Source organism: Trachurus japonicus, chromosome 9 (assembly GCF_045865225.1).
Source record: "Trachurus japonicus isolate A0001 chromosome 9, Traja_1.0".
NCBI lineage: Eukaryota > Metazoa > Chordata > Actinopteri > Carangiformes > Carangidae > Trachurus > Trachurus japonicus.
This window is the reverse complement of record NC_140915.1, coordinates 36,293,085-36,312,274: the sequence shown is the minus strand read 5'-3', so window position 1 is coordinate 36,312,274 and position 19,190 is coordinate 36,293,085. Positions and strand designations below refer to the sequence as shown.

Below are 19,190 nucleotides of genomic sequence, written 5' to 3'. Positions count from 1 at the left end.
TCCCTCATCTGATCCTCCAGATGGGTGGTTTTAGCCAAGGCTCCCTCCATAAATCTTCTTCTGTCCTGTTTCTTGTCTTCCAGAGCTTTTTTGGTGTTCCTCAGAGACTCCAAGAGGCAGGACTTGTCTTGATGCCACTGGAGCCTCTCCTGGTCCAGTTCTTCTTGCTGCAGCTGGACTTTGGCTGTGTTCAGCTGCTCAGCTCAGAGAGAAAGGGATTTGACGTGCTTCCACCGGCCATGGGACTGTTTCAACTTGTCTTGAGCTTGGACCGGTGCTGCTCTGACTCTGCAGGTCTCCTCCACCTGTCTGTGCAGTGTGCAGACTCATCAGCCTCCTTCCTCGGCTCTGTTGCTGATCTGAGAGCTGTCTCTAACTCCCACCCTGCTAGGAACAGGTCAATAGGTCAATACTGAGGTCCAGCCATTCCCCTGTCCAAGTCTCTGTCATCATCATCAAGAACTGGTTCTTGTCCTCTATCCTCATGCCAATCTAATCTGCAGAGAGATAACTGCTGTCATGTATTTATTCATTTTACCAATGACTTTATTGTAATCAGTCTATTCACAATGAACTGTTAATTGCTAGCATGCTAGGCTAGTTAGAGAGCCAGTTCACTAAACCCTGTCAATCACTTCCTTTTGACTTTAGAAAACTTTGCAATGTTTTGGTTGTTTCTGAGGCTGCTTGTGTAGCTGTTGTGTAGCTGATGATAGGACTGAAATTACTTAATGACTGCAGGTCTGGTCACACCTACTGTGATACTGTGAGTATAATTACTTCAGTGTGTAGCTTCTGTAGATCACCCACAATGAATACAATCAGCTGGTTACATGAAATAAATGCTACACACACATACACTGTACAATATAGTGTGTCTACACAATACCAGTTTACACAGGTGTACACACTGCTAATGATCCATGTGCCATGTAAGTCCATGCTCTGATAAAGGTCTGATGGATTGGAAGCTCAGCACAATAAAGACCACTTAACAGTAACGACTGCTTGCTCCGTAACTCTGACCTTTATTGTTGTTGAACACACAAAGCACATTATTTCTTATGCTCAGTTCAAGTATACTGTTAGTATACATAACGTAGCGGTTCAACATGTACTGTACCCTCAGAAAACAGAGGACCAGTTTGATAGCACCATTATAAAAAGTACAATAAAACAGGATTCACACTCAATATTGTACAATGTGTTTGTTTGTTTTTTCAAACAAGGAATACACCTATACAAATGTAACTTCAATAACAGTAAGTTTCTAACATGTTTTTTTTTTTTTTTTTTTTTCCTTTTTGGAATTGTATAAACAGAAAAAAAATATCTGCAACTTGAATGAGTACTATTGCATGTCCTCTCTAAGTGATGAGAAGATGGTATCTGTGCCACAACACAATGAGAATCAGCTCTTCTGTTTGTACAACAGTCCTATGATCCTCAGTGTCCAACAGAGACTAAGATACACTGTGGCAACATATAGTGTGAAATGTTATATAGCACAAATCAAGGTGATTTTTAAAATATCATTATTATCATTATAATTATTTATTGATAAAGCATCAGGAATGCCCTTTAACCTTCACGCCACTGAATGGGCACATACGTGTTTGATTAACAGCTGAGCTGGAAGGGGTTTGGACACATTATGTAAACAAACTACAACCCCTGTAGCTAACAAGCTAAGGACCAGTTGTGTTTTATGAAGTGTTTAAAATGTCCCATTGAGTAAGAAAGCTAATAAACTACTGCAAACTGCCATGGTGATTGGTAGCTCATGCAGCTAAGCTAAGGCACAGATAAATAGATATGATGAAAGCATCAGCCAAAAATGTGGATTGTTGTTCAGAGTGTGTTGTTTCTGAGGCTGCTGTGTAGCTGTTGTGTAGCTGATGACAGGAGTGAAATGACAGACACCAGGAAGTGATACTGTGAGGATAATTTGAACTGCAAACAAGGTTGGAGTGGGAGCAGATAAGTGCACATGCAGGGGGCTGCACAACAAAACAGAACACTTGGAGCTGAATCATTTTAGGGCCCATAAGCCAAGCGAGCTATTTTCATTCAAGTGAGTGGACAACATCTTCAAGGCTCGAGGTCCGAACACATCCCTGGTTTTGTTGCAGTATTAACCACACCCAAATATAGTCATGGTGTGTTTGCAGTGCACTCCTATATCACAAGTTGAGATGCTAAACCAGTAGCAGAGAGGATGTTAAAGGGGAACCAGTCACTTTTCCTCTGTGTTGCTAACCCTCCTCCTGACCATGTGCATTTGTTTCAATGAAGCCGGCGAGAAAGAAACATGGAGCAGTTGATAACGATATATGCGTGACCATGTGTAGCTACATTTGAGTAGTCTTATCTGTCATGAACAAGAGATTACAGTTACGTGGCGCGTTTGTGTTGGTTTTCGGCCAAGACGCTAGCCTCCATTCTCCCTGTAACAAGTTACAACTAATTTATTTAACCATCACATTTACTCCAAAGCTGCTTTATTAAGATAAAAATGTTCTAAAGTTTAGGTAAAAATCCTGCATAGTTCCTCTTTAAGTTGCTCTTTAAAGATGGTGGCTGCAATGAAAACGGACATTTTACAACAGCGCTGAATGAGGAGAACAGAAACATGAGGTCCCTTATGAAATATTGCTACATTCCAGTAAGAGAAAAAGAATTATGAACACAGAAAAAGGAAGAACACAATGTTTGGAAGTTAATCTTCCCCTCAGTGGGTAATGGGAAAATTACCCCTCCACACAACAACGACCAAAATCAAAAGAATATTCTGCTTTTCGCTGGCTGTTTCTAATAACTGCATGGCTATCTGACTTGTTCTGTGCTTGTAGAAAATAAAACCTCTGTGATTGCATACAGTTTCTCTTGGACAAATTAAGAGTGCTCCCAACTCACTTTGCAACGCCACCTCCTCCTGATGCATCTGCTCTTCGAAATGTTAACTTCTGACATTATGTAAAGACTTGCAGAACAGATGCAAATGAAATGAAAATATAAAGTGACTGCCCATTTTTTTTTGTTTTTTAAGGATTTGGGGGCACTTTAAGGAACATAGCATTTCAGCCTCTTTATAGTTGAACCTGGTAAGTAGAGTTGGGATGAACAGGCTGTTTGATTTTTGTTTGTGCAACAGCTTAATTTGCACAAACTCCCTGGTGAAAATGAAAAATTTGCATGCTGAGCTTAAATGACATGTCAGGCAAAAAGAAATGTTCATTCTGCCTCAGTGTATGCGGACTTCAGTGTGTTCAAAAGGGGCTTTATGAGACTGTGGAAGAAAAATCCTGCATTTTATTTCCAAACACAGAGCGAAAGCGCTGTTGATGATTCCTCTCAATCCTCAGGCGAGCTGGCGCAGATCATCCAAACTGTCCGGCGCTGAGCAACAGCAGCAGCAGCAGCAGCGGGGCATTGTTAAAGTGCTGCACTTCAAAGAAAACACCTGTGTAAAATACCTGCCACCTCCCAGCAGGTTTATTTCATCACTCAAAATATTCAAATAAAACACACAGGGCACACAGAGAGCTTCACTTTGATCTTAACCAAGACTGCAGATGCCTCTGTATGGACAGGAGGGGGAATATTCTTTCTACTGGGAGAAGAAGGAGAGTGGAAGGTCAAAGAAAGCTGCTGCCACACAAATTAGGGGAAGAAAAAAAGAAAAAGAAAAAAAAAGAAGATGGTTGAACCAGGGCGGGGGCTAGCAGGAGGAGTCCACCACTGATGGAGCTGAGTGTGGTGGTCGATGGCGCTGGTTGTCTCCTCTCCTCTGGTTGGTCTTTACCTGTGGGTCACCTGGTTGTTGAGGAGGCCTGGGAACGTCTGTTCTGTTTCAGTGCTTAAGGAGCCACCTAGAGGAGCAGAGCAGAACCACAGTTACTACATAATAACACACCTGATTAACGTTTCTATCAGTTCAACTCTCAAAGTTTGATACAATGTGGAGATTTATGTCTTGTGAGGTCCCAGACATAATGAATACACATTCAAATACACAGGGCAGGATACTGGTTGTGTCCATCATCTGTTACTATAAATATTCTATACCATAAATACTCTAACTAGATCTCAGGAACAGTGATTTGACATAATAATAATAATATATTTTAAACCAGGTCTTAAGGTGTTTGCTTGCAGAGTTGGGAATTCAACCCTCATATAACATATTCACATTTCCATACTTGCATACTTCCATCTCATCATGAAGGGCATGAGTGGAAAAGTCATTTTGTTTGAATTTTTTAAAATTAAACCATTAGTACTATCAACTGAGTCATTATTCATATTGGTTGTGATAACATTTCACTTGACAAAAACAATCATGGGGACATCACCACAACAAAATCTGACTGGAGCACAAACATGATTTGGGATGATCAGACAGGCTGACGTCTGATAAGCCTGACCATCTCAACTACTTCATTTCAAGGTAAAAAAAAAAAAAAAGGAAAGAAATGCGTGAGTGGACCCCATAATTGGGTAATAACCCCTTACTGCCCAGGTTAAGCTACGGTAAGTATGGCAGGAACAAGGTGAAGCAGAGAAACAGTCTGCAATGTGATGTGATTCTTTTTGGCATGTAGTAAGTCTGACTTAACTGCAGGTTTATTTAAACCTGTTTCTCTGCCTCAATCAGTTCTCAGATCTCAGTGATTAAACTGGACAGTACAATGATATTTATATTGATATTTTAAATTATCCATATATTTCTTCAACAACAAATGTATATCTTAATTATTTTGGTGTGTGTTGTGTGTTCTATAATTTCATTGTTACATGCTGTCAATATCATTAGATTCCATACCACTGTTACTATAATATAAAACTGCATTGAATATTATGAGAATCAATACAGTGACTGCATTATACTAATGACATAATGAGTGTAGTGTATGATTAATTTATATATTGAGTGACCAGAAGTCAAGATGCTTTTGTGTATATTCCTTTTACCATTATGGCAGCTGTACATCCACACACGGTGGCCATCATATCGACATCTGCATTTCATGATGTTATTGGTGTAGTCTGACTCTGGCACTTCATAGTTTGGATTGATTATTATCTGTAGGAGAGACAGAACATCAATGAGTCAGTGATGAATGTGAAGGGTCAGTGCTAACGGCAGCAGTACGCAGATAACTGCTCTTTAGTCTGAACAACTGAACGAGGGAATCATCACCTGGAAGATGTAATCTCCAGGTTTGATGTCAGTTATGTCGACCCACTGGCAGTCGATATCGTGTCTGTAGGTATCCCAGCAGCCCACGGTGATACCCTGGTCTCCAAAGTTTGCACATTCGTACCTTTTCTCAATACCTGCAATGAGACATTACAAAGTAAGAAATGGCACAGCAATGAAATATCACATTACAATGTTAATATTGTTATGTTATTATATTATGTCATCCGATACAACATACAGGTATGGTATGGCAATGCCTCGGCACTGGCTAAGTCTAAACTTGCACGCCTGGCTCAAACCGCCATGAAAACCATAGGGAGGGAGGAGCAGAACTATCTTAAGTTGCTATATGAGAAATCACTGCTCAGAGAAGCACAAAAGATTTTTAATGACCCGACACACATCCTCAACCCAGGATTTGATGTGCTGCCCTCAGGTCGAAGGCTCAGAGTTCCAAAAAGTAGACTGAATAGATATAGGAGCGCATTTATCCCTTCCGCCATTAAGGCATTAAACAGTAATATGTAGCACTTTATTTCACCATTTTTGTATGGTTTTATTGTTTTATTATTTCTATACGCAAACACTGAATGTAGCACTTTAGTTTATTTATGAACCGTTGGTTTTATTCTACTGGTTTAGTTTTTCTCCGTATTGAACCATAGAGTGGAAGCACCCTTCACTGTTTTAAATGTGTGTTTTAATGTGGGAAAGTACTTTGTATGAATGTCTCGTACTGTATGTATTGTATTGGAGTGGCTCAGAGCCCAAAACAAATTTCCCCTCACGAAAATAAAGTCCAATCCATTACAATCAAGTTGCATGGTTATTTTCTTTGGGTCACTCCCAGGCAGCAAAACAGGATGCAGACCTAACACTGACATATCCTCATTTATGTATTATTATCAATAAAGTTGATAAAGTGAACATATCAGGAAAAACTTACGGATCGCTCTGTTTGAATCTCCTGCAACTGTCTAAGAAAAACATCTGGCTCTTCAGTAGCTAAATGCTTCATGTTTTTTCTCACCATCATTTTTTAGAGCTACTTAACTAAAAATGTCTAAAAAATGAATAAATAAAAATATTTAAAAACTTGATTGATGAGTAGATCTGAGGGGAACTTCAGACTAGAGTGACAGTTTTCTGTAGGTTACATGCACCTTCTTTCAAATTACAAATAACCATATGGTCCAATGTAAAAAATAAAGCATAAATAAAGCCAATATGACCATTTCTCAGAGTGAAAAGTGAAATAGGAATCTTCTTGTGGATTCTGACCTTCATCACACTCCGAGTCCTCCAGGCAAAAACTGGCTTTGTGTCCTTCTGCCACCTTGGTTCCATTGAGGCTGAACAGGTCGTAGAGCGTGAACACCTCCATGCTGTGGTAATGCCTACAAACACACACAGGTAGAAATCTGCTTTTACAAAAACCTACTCAGGGTGGAAAAATACCACACAAGAGTAGGCCTACACCAAGAGCAGCACCTGGTGTTGTTTACTGCAGCTCCAAGTTCATTATAATAATAATAATTTAAAGGTTCAGTGTGTAAAATGCGGGGAAAACCGTAATATCCAGCGTTCAGATTCTAGATTGCAGGACTCACTTGCTCGCACTCACTCCTCCCATCGGAAAAGTGACGGTGGCCTCTGAGGAACTTGTTTACCAGGACTGGGATGACTGGGAGTATTTCAGGAGCATGGAGCGATGAGGTGAAGATCTAAACCATTTTACAACATGGCTGCTGTTTCCTACTCCTTCTTCTTTGTTGGTGCATTTATGAATGCAAAACCCACAAAACCAGCTCTCTGGCTGGCTGGATTTTCCATTCGGGCTGCAATACAAACATGGCGGCACAAGATGGCGACACTCTCTAAAGCAAGACCCTTGCTATATGTATATATAAAAGAATAATTATAAGGCTATGAAAACCAAACAAATTTTATTTTATAGCGATTATACACTTATACTAATATATTCATGGGTAGTATGTTCAGATGTTGCCAACTGACAATTATTACACACTGGACCTTTAAAAGGACATTGTGTAACTTCTCCTGTTATCTATTTCATTCAAAAGTATGTTTTTCATTAATCAGTTATCAACAAACTGAAGTGTACCGGCAAGCTCTGAATTTACCGTGTATATCATTCATGTGTGTCGTGTCGCCATGTTTTTAGGTTCAGTGGCAGCGTGATGGTAGGAAACCACGGAAACTCACCGGAGACACCGGAGGAAACCATCGGTAACAAACCAGATGTCATTTTAGTCACAGAAGTCGAGAGAAAGCCGGTAAAACGTGGGTCAGGTAAACAATACAACATCACCATGACAACATAGGTGTATTGTTTTGCCTCGTGCTGACGGACCACTTGTTTACATAGAGGCTTGTTTATGCTGTTACGTGCAGCGGCTGTCGTCCGTCTGCCGTCTGCCCAATTTCACGTGAATGCAGCATGAAAAATACGATTGAGTTGCTTGCGAATACAACTGCAACGCTAGATGGGAGTAATTCCTACACACTGGACCTTTAAAAAAGATTTCTGTACTTGTACCTCTGTAGTTGTGTCAGTCAGATGTGCCAGAGGTTTGACCTGTGGAGAGCTCGTAGCTGTGTGAAGCTGCCAACAGTGAGCTGCTCCTCCAGCCAATATAGGAACCGCAAAAATGTGGGACTCGCTAAAGAGCCACGTACAGTAACTTTAGCTCACACCACACGGTCAATTACAGGGCAGCAGAATGTATGGAGGGGGGAAGAGCTGCTCCAGGAGCAGTCAGGTCAGGACGGGGGCTGAGCCGTCTCTTCTTGAGTTATGTCTAATTTGAGATGGTACTCGGAATCGGTCCAACGTCTCCTTCAATTATGTGGTCAGATTATCGAATAACAACCTTCTTGTTCTGTTGAAATGAAGTAACCCTAGAAAAAGACTCATTCATAAAAAATTAAAATAATACAAATCCTTCAGAGGATTTTATGCTTGTGATTTATAATTAAGATATGATTTATATTTCTGGAATATAACCTGTTACAAGTGCTTCCATAAATAAATGTCGGCTGTCGTGATGTGCCAGATGGTTTCCTACTGAGAACCATCTGGAGAGGATTGGTTGGGAAAAAAAAAAAGACAGAAAAAAAACTTGGCAGGTGATTGGGTGAAGTGTCTGTATGACATCGTAGTGTGGAGCCTGCAGAGATAGACTTTTTCTCTTGTGGGACATCTCACGGTGAAACACCTAACCCTGTGTTTCCAATATCGGCTGTTCTATAGAGGGATTATCAGCCTACGTCACTGACGTTCTACTGCGCATGTCGCCTGCAGAAAGAGAGCAGCAAGAGCCGTGATCATGTCTTTTTGTGCTGTTAGTTGCACTAATTGTTTTGATAAAAATAACAAAACGCGCAAAATTTACAGAATAGCGTCAACTCGCACCCATTTCAAGGCAAACGAGAGAGAAAATAGTACATCGGCGATTAATTTCGAGCAATATAACATGTTAGATACGTTGGTTTGAATGGTGATAAAGCTAAATGCCCACAGGCACAGCTGGAGAACTGCAGAGAATGAGTTGTGAAATGTTTACTACGACAGTGACTTAAGACGAGGTCACATACTAATGGAAAGCAAGATGAGATTAATTAACGTTAAGATACATTGTTTTAGATTACCGGTACATACTCAGCCATTTATAGTTACGTTATGCAGTTGTTCCAGACTTAAGACAGGTCCGTCCTCTTCCCTCGTCTCTGACCAGGCAGCACCTCAGTCCTCACAGACACTGAGTTTTGTAATCGTGAGTATTTTCCTGAACATTATTGTCTGTTAAATAACTGTAGGTAACGTTAGGGATGCACAGTGACAGTGCTGTTTTTACCGATGACCGACGCCGTGCTGTGAGTGTCCGTGTCTTGTCCCGTGGCTGAGTTTCCGTTGAACTCGATCCTCCGTCCTGACGTTTTTTTTTTTTTTCCTGCCGTTGTAAAACTATAAAATAGTCTATGCATAAAACACACACTACATCAGTAGGTGATAAACTGTTGTAGTAGGCTGACAACATCGCTAGCTAACACCGCTTTGACTACACTAGATCCATAGAGGTAACCATGACAACCGGTTCTTTCTGCAGTCAGGTTGCGCACGCATCCTGATTTGTTGGTAAACAGATAATCCCTCTATAAGACTGATCGCACAAGTGTAATATTCAAATATCAAGGTGGATTTTCTCCGTCGTGCTGCCACGTTACATAGTCACATTTCATTTCTTCCCTTTAATCGCTCTTAATTGCCTCTTGGCTCTCATGTGCACACATGAGAGTGGAATCAATCTTCTTATCTAACTCTTGGACAGAAAGCAAAACATTTTCATAACCTCATTCCCCCTTAAATGTTGAACTATTCCTTCCAAGCAAAGTGAAGATTCTCTGGGGGGTTTAAAAAAAAAGATGTCAGCAGACACGTGGCTCTGGGAAATCAAAAGAGATCACCACTGCACTGCAAAAACTCAAAATCTGACCAAGAATAATTGTCTTATTTCTAGTCAAAATGTCATTTCTAGTCAAAACAAATCTCATTATACTTCAAATAAGACTCATCACATCAAAAGTAGCTTGTTTTTAAGACACTTTTTACTTCTTTCAAGCAGATTTTCACTTGATATAAGAAGAAGAATCTGATAGTGGAGCAAGTTTTTCTTTCTTATTTCAAGCACAAAAAAAACTTGCTTTCACTAGCAGATTTTCCTACTTATTTCAAGTGAAAATGATCTAAAATGATCCTTTTAGGTGATGAGTCTTATTTTAAGTGGAAAGAGATTAGTTTTGAATAGAAATGAGACATTTTGACAAGAAATAAGACACATATTCTTGGAAAGATTTTGAGTTTTTGCAGTGTGTGGGATTATTGCACCATGAACTTGGATTGACCCCCCTCCTCCCTCCCCAACCCTGTAGACCGCGTGACACCGACCTGTGACAGTCGTGCCACACCCAGGAGTGTCTGCTGGCTTTGGGCCTGAAGTCCGAGTGGCCGTTGTTGTGGATCTGGGAGGAGAAGCGCAGCAGGCGGCGGTAGGAGTTGGCAGGAACCTGGCTGGAGGTGGTGGACAGGCAGTTCTCCTCGTAGGCGCACTGCAGCATGAACATGGGCCTGTCCTCCATGTAGGTGGTCTGCTCCACCACTTGAGGGTTCAACACCAGGTCAGGAGCCGCTGTGGACAGGAAGGAAGGACAAAGAGACAAGACAAAGGGAGACAAAACATTTAAACAAAGGAAAAGAAAATTTGGCTCTGACCACAAACAGTCCTGCACTGCAAAAATTCAAAATCTTTCCAAGAATATTTGACTTATTTCTTGTCAAAATGTCTAATTTCTAGTCAAAACTAATCCCTTTCTACTTAAAATAAGACTCATCACGTAAAAATTAACTTGTTTTTAGATCATTTTCACTTGTTTCAACTAATTTTCATTTGAAATAAGTAGGAAAATCTGCCAGTGAAAGCAAGTTTTTTGTGCTTGTAATAAGAAAGAAAAACCTGCTCCACTATCAGATTATTCTACTTATATCAAGTGAAAATATGCTTGAAAGAAGTAAAAAGTGTATAAAAACAAGCTACTTTTTAATGTGATGAGTCTTATTTTAAGTATAATGAGATAAGTTTTGACTAGAAATGGGACATTTTGACTAAAAATTAGACAAATATTCTCGGTAAGATTTTGAGTTTTTGCAGTGTGGCGGGTCAATGAGTGGTTTCTGTTTCAAACGGCTCTGGGAGAAGGATATTGGACTTTCACATATGCAAACATTTTTCCAAGGCGGACGTTCTCCTGTGGCAGAGATAATTACATTTGTTTAATTAAAACTTGCAGAGCGAGAGTGAAAGCTTCTGTTAGCTCAAAGCCAAACTGAACCAGCAGCTCTGGACAAAGTGAAATTACACGAGTAAAATGTCAATTACCTCTTTGTTTTACTTCACTAATGTCACACTGCGTGATGTTTCAGCACATTTTCTAAACACATCCACTCACTCTCAGAGCAGGAGACCCCGGCAGCGTTGCGTCCCCCTCCTTTGGGACAGGTGAGGTGGGCTCCGTGGTGGAGACAGTGGGACAGAGACATCTCGGTGCCGGAGCAGCGGACACCGCTCATCACAACAGCGTCTGCGCCCACCTCCCCTGGCCAGTACCACGTCTCCTGGTGAGGAAACCAGAACATTTGGTTCACACCCACGTATCATCACTTTGATTACACTGACAGTGTTAATTTGACTGTGAATAATGTAGAACTGTCCAGTGTGGAAACTTCATTAGAACGATAAGATGCCTCAGTATGTACATTCAACACTGCTGATAACGGCCTTTTATTGAATGGCATTGATCATAATCCACTGACTGTCCTCAGATATGATTCAGAATCAAAAGGTTTACTAAGTCAAGGTCACATTTATTTCTATAGCACATCTAAAATCCAGCCTAGGTTAACCACAGTGCTTAACAATACAATAATAAAATTGTAGCTGCTGCGCAGCGATGGGTCGGGTCCGGGCTACTTTTGGGCAAATTTAGGCAATTCTGAGCAACAAACAGGAGAATAGGAAGACAAGACAGTTGACCTTATAATGTTCAATTTGCATCAGTTGAGGATTGAACCCACAACCTCGGGAACCAAAGACTGTTGTCTATCGCACTGAGCTAATTGACAAGTGGCATACAACAGTGGCTTCACAAATTGAGTAAGCCATTCACTGTCGTGTAGGCAGATTTGAAACCACAGTAAAAAGAAAAATCAGTTTTTCAGGTAAAATAATGATATGTATTTGTCAAAGATCTACTATGAATCTAAGATGTTAGGAGCCTTTGCACATGGTCCAGTCCAAGCTATTTGGATTTTTAAACTTAGAGGCTTTCTGTGATGCGACAATTAGGACAATTGTCTTGTATTTCATGTTGAGGACATCTGACATATCGATCTGTCATCATCATCATCATCACCCTTGCTGGGTCTCGAACTCACAACCTCTGACACCAAGAACCAGCTCCTAACTCACTGAGCTAATTAGCTGGTAGTGAGACCTGCTGTGTAGCTTCATTTATCCACTCAGGGAGTCAATGCCCGGGCAGCTGTTGTGAACGCAGATTTCAAAAATGGTCAAAAAGTCAGAAATTCTGTTATCTAAACAAAAATCTGTTAATACATAAATTGCATCTAGACAGCAAAACAGCTTGAGGACATGTGACATTTTGATCTGTCATCATCATCATCACCCTTGCTGGGTCTCGAACCCACAGCCTCTGACACCAAGAACCAGCTCCTAACTCGCTGAGCTAATTAGCTTGTAGTGAGACCTGCTGTGTAGCTTCATTTATCCACTCAGGTGAGTCAGTGCCCGGGCAGCTGTTGTGATGAAATGGTCAAAAGTCAGAAATTCAGTCATCTAAACAAAAATCTGATAATACATAAATTGCATCTTGACAGCATGGAAATGTTGGTGATTTGTTTTTAATGATAAGTGTTTTGCTTCATAAGAGAAAATCTGATGTTTAAAAATTCCACTCTCACATTGGCTGCAGTTGTTCCCATGAGAGCAGTATTCAAAATGTTCTCAAAAATTCAGTTTTTGAGATAAAATTCTGATATTTGCTAAACTTCATCAACCATGACTCCAGAATATTCTCATTTTTTTTCAGGAAGTTTGAAAATGTATTTAGCAAGAATTTGATGGTATATGTTTATAGTACTGTTTACAGTCAAACGTTTTCATGCACTGTAGGCTCAATTTTTGCTTAATCAAAAATCCGAGAAACAAGTTTTGTGGAGGACGGTCTGGAGATGCTCTGTAGCAAGTTTGGTGTCAATTGAGCAAAAATTGTGGGAGGAGATACATTTTAAAAGTTTTACAGTTATTGAAAAAAACAGAGTGATGGACTTCATAATTTGTAATAAGTTTAAGTGGACAAAAGTTTCAGCAGTATTGAGGCTACATTGTGGTGAAGTTTCAACACTGTAGCATCTACCGTTGGTTTGGTAGGAATTTTTAAAGTTTTTAAATTTAAACACTTATTGTGCCCCCCCTAGGAGGGGGGGGGCACATGTCCTTGGAGTTGAGTAAATCTGGCATGGGGTTGGATGTTTCTGTAAAGTTTGGTGAGTTTTCGCCCATGGGAAGTATGACTTCCTTGGAAGAAGAAGAAAGAAAGAAAGAAGAAGAAGAATTCCTAGAATACAATAGTGTCCCGGCAGCTTAGCTGCCCGGACCCTAAAGAAGAAGAATTCATAGGAATACAATAGTGTCCTGGCAGCTGCGCTGCCCGGACCCTAATAAAAGCACAATAAACAATAGTCAACAATCTATGATATATAGCCATAGTATATATATCTACATTAAATATTTTAACATGTATGTAATATTTGTAGATCCATAATAATAAACTTACAATGTTCTTATTACACTTTTATTTCTTGCACTGATATTATTATTATTTTATTACTATTATTCAGCTCTTTTGCACTAATTATATATATTTATATTTTAGCATTTTTATTTTTATATATCTATTTAATATTGTTTATCTCTGTGTTTTTCGGAAGCCTATAGCAACGACATTTCGTTGCCATTAATCACTTTAGTGTTTTTTTGTGCAATGACAAATAAAGAAAGTCTGAGTCTAAAATAAACTAAACTAAACATATGATACATCAAGATACAACAAGACATCCACAAAGTGACATGTAAAGTAAAGTACACAAACATAAGACAACTGGGTCAAGTCAGAACTCATTGTAGGTCTGAAAGCCAAGGAGAATGAAACCTAATTTAAGCACCATGCTTCTTTCAAATTCTTATTCCGAAATTGTTTAATTGTTTATCTGTATTTCTCTATCAGTGTATCAAGTATTCCAAATCTTTTACTGAAGTGGCAGGACTACTATGTAAAATGCAAAAATAATGAGTAGAAGTCACACATCTAAAGTTTTTTTTACTGCACTTATTTATTATCAGTAGAATACATTTCAGAAACAACAGCATAAATATACTCATCTATAACTGTCTTTATAATTATAAATGTATATTGTATTTATCCATCCCATTTTTTCCCTGTTATGGGTTTTCTTGGGAGTTTTTCCTCAGTCGATGTGAGGGTCTAAGGGCAGAATGATACTGTGTAGAATCCTTTTTGCCTTGACTATTACTGGATTGGCTATACTTATCAGTGTTGGACTTACACTGAACACCTCTGAGCAGTTTCATCTGAAAATATATAATATAGACTGATAGTATGCTGCTATGTAAATGTATAAAACCCTCTTTAGCAACTATGATTCTAAATCCTCTGCCTAGTTAACCCAAGTGTTCTCAGTGACTGTGAGGACAGGTGATTCCCCACATCGACCACTAGGTGGCGGAGTGTACCCTTATATAGCATCGTGGCACAGAGCTGTGCTGAACTGATGGGGGAGCGTTGTAATCCCCACACATCAGCCACAGTATTAAACTGATGACTTCATTGTAAGTATATTTTTCTGTCAGCTACTGTAAAGAATGTAATTACCTGGTATATATATTTTATGAGTGGCTGCAGCTTGAGCTGACTAATAAGGGCTGTGTTTGCAGCCTGTGTTCCCACGTCTATATTAAATCAATGTGTGATGGAGCTGCCAGATGACGGAATGAGCCTGGATGCACTGATGCAACAGACGGTCCCGCTCAGTCCTGCCATTTTGTCCTCATACAGAGCTAGTTACCTACTGTTGCACTTTACACAGTGTTTGAGATGCCCTCATTCCCCCTGTTATATAAAGAATAGTCCTTCATGTCCTGTTTGCTGCTCTTTGCAACGACGTACACAAAGGAGGAGAGACAGGAGTCGGACAGTGGTGTATCACTGCCAGTATTCAACAAATGTAAACAGAGTGTTCATTTCCTTTCATCTCAACTATGGCAGTAATTACACATGAAAAGCAAAACAGTGCTTTGAATTTTAACTTTGTCATTTATCATTTTTAAATCCGTAGGCAGATCATTTCACAGCTTGCACCCTGCCATATACTGTATTTTCTAGGAAAAAGGAATGAATGTAACAAATGGCGGGCTCACACAAAAAAACAGAGGTTTCTGTGCCAATGCCACTGAGGCTGATGCCTGTATATTACTGTATATCAACTTAATCTCATTCACTTGTGAAGATTTAATGGTTTTCTAAAAATTGCTTTTAGATGGATTTGACCGTTCTTTTCCCCGTCTGAATCTCTTTCAGCCGCCAAGATTGAAAAGATCCAGCTCAGAATTCGGTCTCATTACTATTCTGTTCAGTCTCCATGCAGCAAAAAAATCAATGTCCCATTCATTACTTTTACAGGCAGGACTGTAAGAAAGTAGAAAACGGCCTAGCTGCATAGCGTTCTATTTCAAAGTCAAATGAGCTTTGATGAAATTTTTTTTCAAGGATCTCACTTTGGCTTCTGGATGGAAAAATCCTGACCCACACGTGCAACTGATTGTTAGCACCTGTGTTTGTCCACTTGGACACAAAAAACTCAAGAGTTACCACGTGACTCGGTGCAGTGTGGGGGCGACAGAATGTGATGCTGGTTCAGCCTTAGGGTTTTTAGAGGTGAGGTTCCTAAACAGACCTAACCCAAAATAAATCAAGAATAGCTCCACAATTATCAGGTCAATATGCATATTAATCTTGGTCTCAATGGATAGTCAAGACCACAGAGAATCCAGAGTCAGTGACATTGTGATTGTTCCTATGCCTGAGCAAACTGTGATGAACCAAAAGAAAGAATACATTTTTATCTTGTTTACACAGTGGAAAACACCATAATAACAATGATTCTATGTATAGTCAGCAACTCCTTGATGAGGTTTTAGTAGTTTAGCCACTTGGAACAAAAATGCTGTTGTGACAAAATGCACTTAAAGTGTTGTTTTAGTGGTGTTAGGGCTTCTTATTTAAAGGTCCAGTGTGTTTCATCCTCCTTCTTCTTTCCTTCCGCCTTCTTCTTTACTTTATTTTATATAGGATTAACGCAAAACTTGCAAAACCAGCTCTCTGATTGGCTGGAATTTCCGTTTGGGATGCCGTACAAATATGGCGGCACAAGATGGCGACACTCTCTAAAGCAAGACCTTTGCTATATAGAAAAGAAGAATTATGAGGCTACAAAAACCGAGCGATTATACACTTACACTGGACCTTTAAGAAAGAAAATACCACCACAGCATTTTAGGAACTGTTTCATACAGGTATCCGGTACCACTTATTGGTAGGCCAAATAGGTTAATAAAACCTGTCCTGAAACCTCTAAAAGACTAACACCAAAGATCCCAGCACACTGGCTGCTAGCTGATGCCCACACCTATCTAAACCAATAGGAACCACACAGCTGAAGGTAGAAAGGGAAAAAAAAGAAAATTGAGTTGAGATCAAGGAGGGAGAGAAGAGGAGAAGAGAACATTTGAGGGGAAAAAGCCTTCGAGATCAAATCAGGAGAAAACTCTGAAATGAAGGAGGGGATGTGGCAGGTTTATTTTCACTGCTGGACCAAACGCACTGTGTATTTAAGAACTTGGAGGAGTTGGGCTTTTTCTTGGCTCGCTCTGGGGCATTTCAGTGCAGCTGGCAGATAGTGGTCGCCCTCCGGACGAGAGTCTCTCACTTCACAGCAGTCACACAACAAGTCAGAGGACACCCGCAGTGGAGGTACAAGCCATGAATTTACTGTGTTGCTGCAGCCCGGGAATAAACTGCTGCATGGAATGAAAACCGGCCTTAAAACAACAATACTGTACAGTATGTGCAACATAAATGTTACTATGATGTAAAAGAACTTGAACGTATACCACTAAAGTGAGTTTGATGGTTTACAAAGTTTGTTGTTGCTTAAAAATAGTAATAAACACTATCCCATTTCACTCAACAACATAAAGAAGGGGTTTCCTATAGGCTACTTTCAATGGCGTTTTAGTGGTTCTCAAAGTGGGGTCCGGGGACCCCAGGGGTCCTTGAGAGGGTTGAAGGGGGTCCCCAACTTTTTCTTGAAATTATACTATTATATTTTTCTCCGAAATATTACTTTTTTTTCAAGAAATATCTCTAAATTTCTCCAAAAAGTCAACCATTTGGCCCTAATTTGAACGTACATGGACTAAAACTGACTCAGTCTAAGTACAAATATTTGTGTATTTCTGGTGTCTGTTTCAAAATGTTGTCCAACAGCGCAGAGCAGAACTGGTCTAATTTGTGTCAGTTTAGGGGGTCCTTGATGTAAAAAAGTTTGAGAACCACTGTTTTAAATAATTCAGCAAAACTGTAAAAATTTACTGAACTCAAGTCAAACACCTAAGAGTTTTCCTTTAATTAACAACATGTTAAGTGATTTCCATGAAAAAGAATTCAAAGAAATAAGCAGTTGTGGTTCAGGAGGGAGAACGGGTCATCCGTTAATCAGTTGGTTTGATCCCCATGTTAAAAAAAGAGGGAGAAGCGAGCACTCTCCCCCTCAAAAAAAAGGATAAAACTTAAGGAGGTGCACGGCTACAGCAGCAAACTGAAAAGGGGAGGAAAAGCCAGCACCCTCACGATCCCTTTGACAAATTTTTATTACAGGACAGGCAAGCATAGACGATTCGAACCACTGAAAAAGACTTTGGTCGAAACGTCTGTGCTTGCCTGTCCTGTAATAAGAATTTGTCAAAGGGATCGTGAGGGTGCTGGCTTTACCTCCCCTTTTCAGTTTGATCCCCATGGTAACTACATGTTGAAGTGACCTTGGGCAAACTTCCCTCAGTGTGTCACTGGTGTGTGCATGTGTATATGATAGAATAAGTGCCATGTTTAGGTAAAAGCACTGTCAGAATCAGTCCATTTACCAAAATCATACTGTGAACTCTAAACTCAACCAATCAATACATTTTTGAAGACTTAGAACATTTGGATCAAGCAAAACCAGAGCAACGATTTAAAGACTGTAACATCGGAGCCCCAAATTCTAGTTATATTCAGACCTTCTCCTCCACAGCTACTGACTTTCCCCTGGCCGCTGTGACTCATACCTGGAAAGCGTTGCTGGCGAAGCCCAGGCCCAGCTGTCTGCAGACCACCATGGCCTCCATGGTTCCCCAGCCCTCGCTACACACCGTCCCCCACACCAGAGAGCCGTTCTTCTCCATCAGCACCTCCACCCGGCCCTCGTAGGGGTTGCGACCTCCGCTCAGGCGCAGCTGTTGGGTAACAGGTAATTCTTTATTTTTACATAATGCGGGACAGACTGGTCCCTGTTGCATTTTGGATCACGTTTCTCTCTCAGCGAGTGTGTGATAGCGGCGTCAGGACTGACCCTCTCCTGGAAGCCCATAGCAGGGACGTTGCATCTGACGGCTGCGTCCTCCTCGTGGCTGCAGCCCAGAGCCTCCTTGTTGAAGTAGCACTCTGTTATGGACTTCTCAAATCCTGAGCACTCCACCTCATTCATGTGGACCGGGCCCATACCTGAAAAACACAGAGGATAGACAGGGGTTTTGAGAGGAAAACAATAAAGTCTGATAGATGTCTGTGTTTTTTTTGTCTTTACAGCTCTGATACCAAACCCAAAATGTAAAAAATCAATAAAAACAGAAAGAGTTAGGGGATATTTTGGGTTATATACCCATGTCTCATGTAAATACATTAGAACCAGTAGCCACTAAACCTAATGACCAGAAGCAGAAGGAAGCCATCAGCCTGACTCACTTCTTGTTCTTTGTACAGACAAGAGAATGGCTTTCATTTGCTGATCTAATCTTCTGTGAACACGAGTGTGTGAGTGTATCCCCAACATGTCCAGTGACCTTTGATGTGACCTTTAAAGAGGTCAAATGATCAGGATGACACAAACTTGTCAAGTAGTCAATTAATCAAGAAGCCATAACATAACCAAACAAGACCATTAACTCCAAACAGCAGAGTCCCAACGTCATGTAATACATGTAAACACCAACTT

At 40.3% G+C, this 19,190-nt stretch overlaps 1 protein-coding gene across 1 annotated transcript in view; it reads right to left on the bottom strand.

The window, feature by feature from the left end:
• Positions 1–2,564: 2,564 nt before the first annotated feature.
• The window catches only part of loxl2b (lysyl oxidase-like 2b), a 64,949-nt gene continuing 48,323 nt past the window's right edge, over positions 2,565–19,190 (bottom strand). Inside the window, exons 6-13 of the mRNA XM_085787648.1 lie at positions 18,549–18,700; positions 18,265–18,432; positions 11,234–11,399; positions 10,176–10,416; positions 6,488–6,603; positions 5,204–5,340; positions 4,975–5,086; positions 2,565–3,872 (exon numbers count right to left, since the gene is read on the bottom strand). Of these exons, the coding sequence (XP_085643774.1) occupies positions 3,802–3,872; positions 4,975–5,086; positions 5,204–5,340; positions 6,488–6,603; positions 10,176–10,416; positions 11,234–11,399; positions 18,265–18,432; positions 18,549–18,700 (1,163 nt within the window). The 3' untranslated portion in view covers positions 2,565–3,801. The remainder of the gene's footprint in view (positions 3,873–4,974; positions 5,087–5,203; positions 5,341–6,487; positions 6,604–10,175; positions 10,417–11,233; positions 11,400–18,264; positions 18,433–18,548; positions 18,701–19,190) is intronic.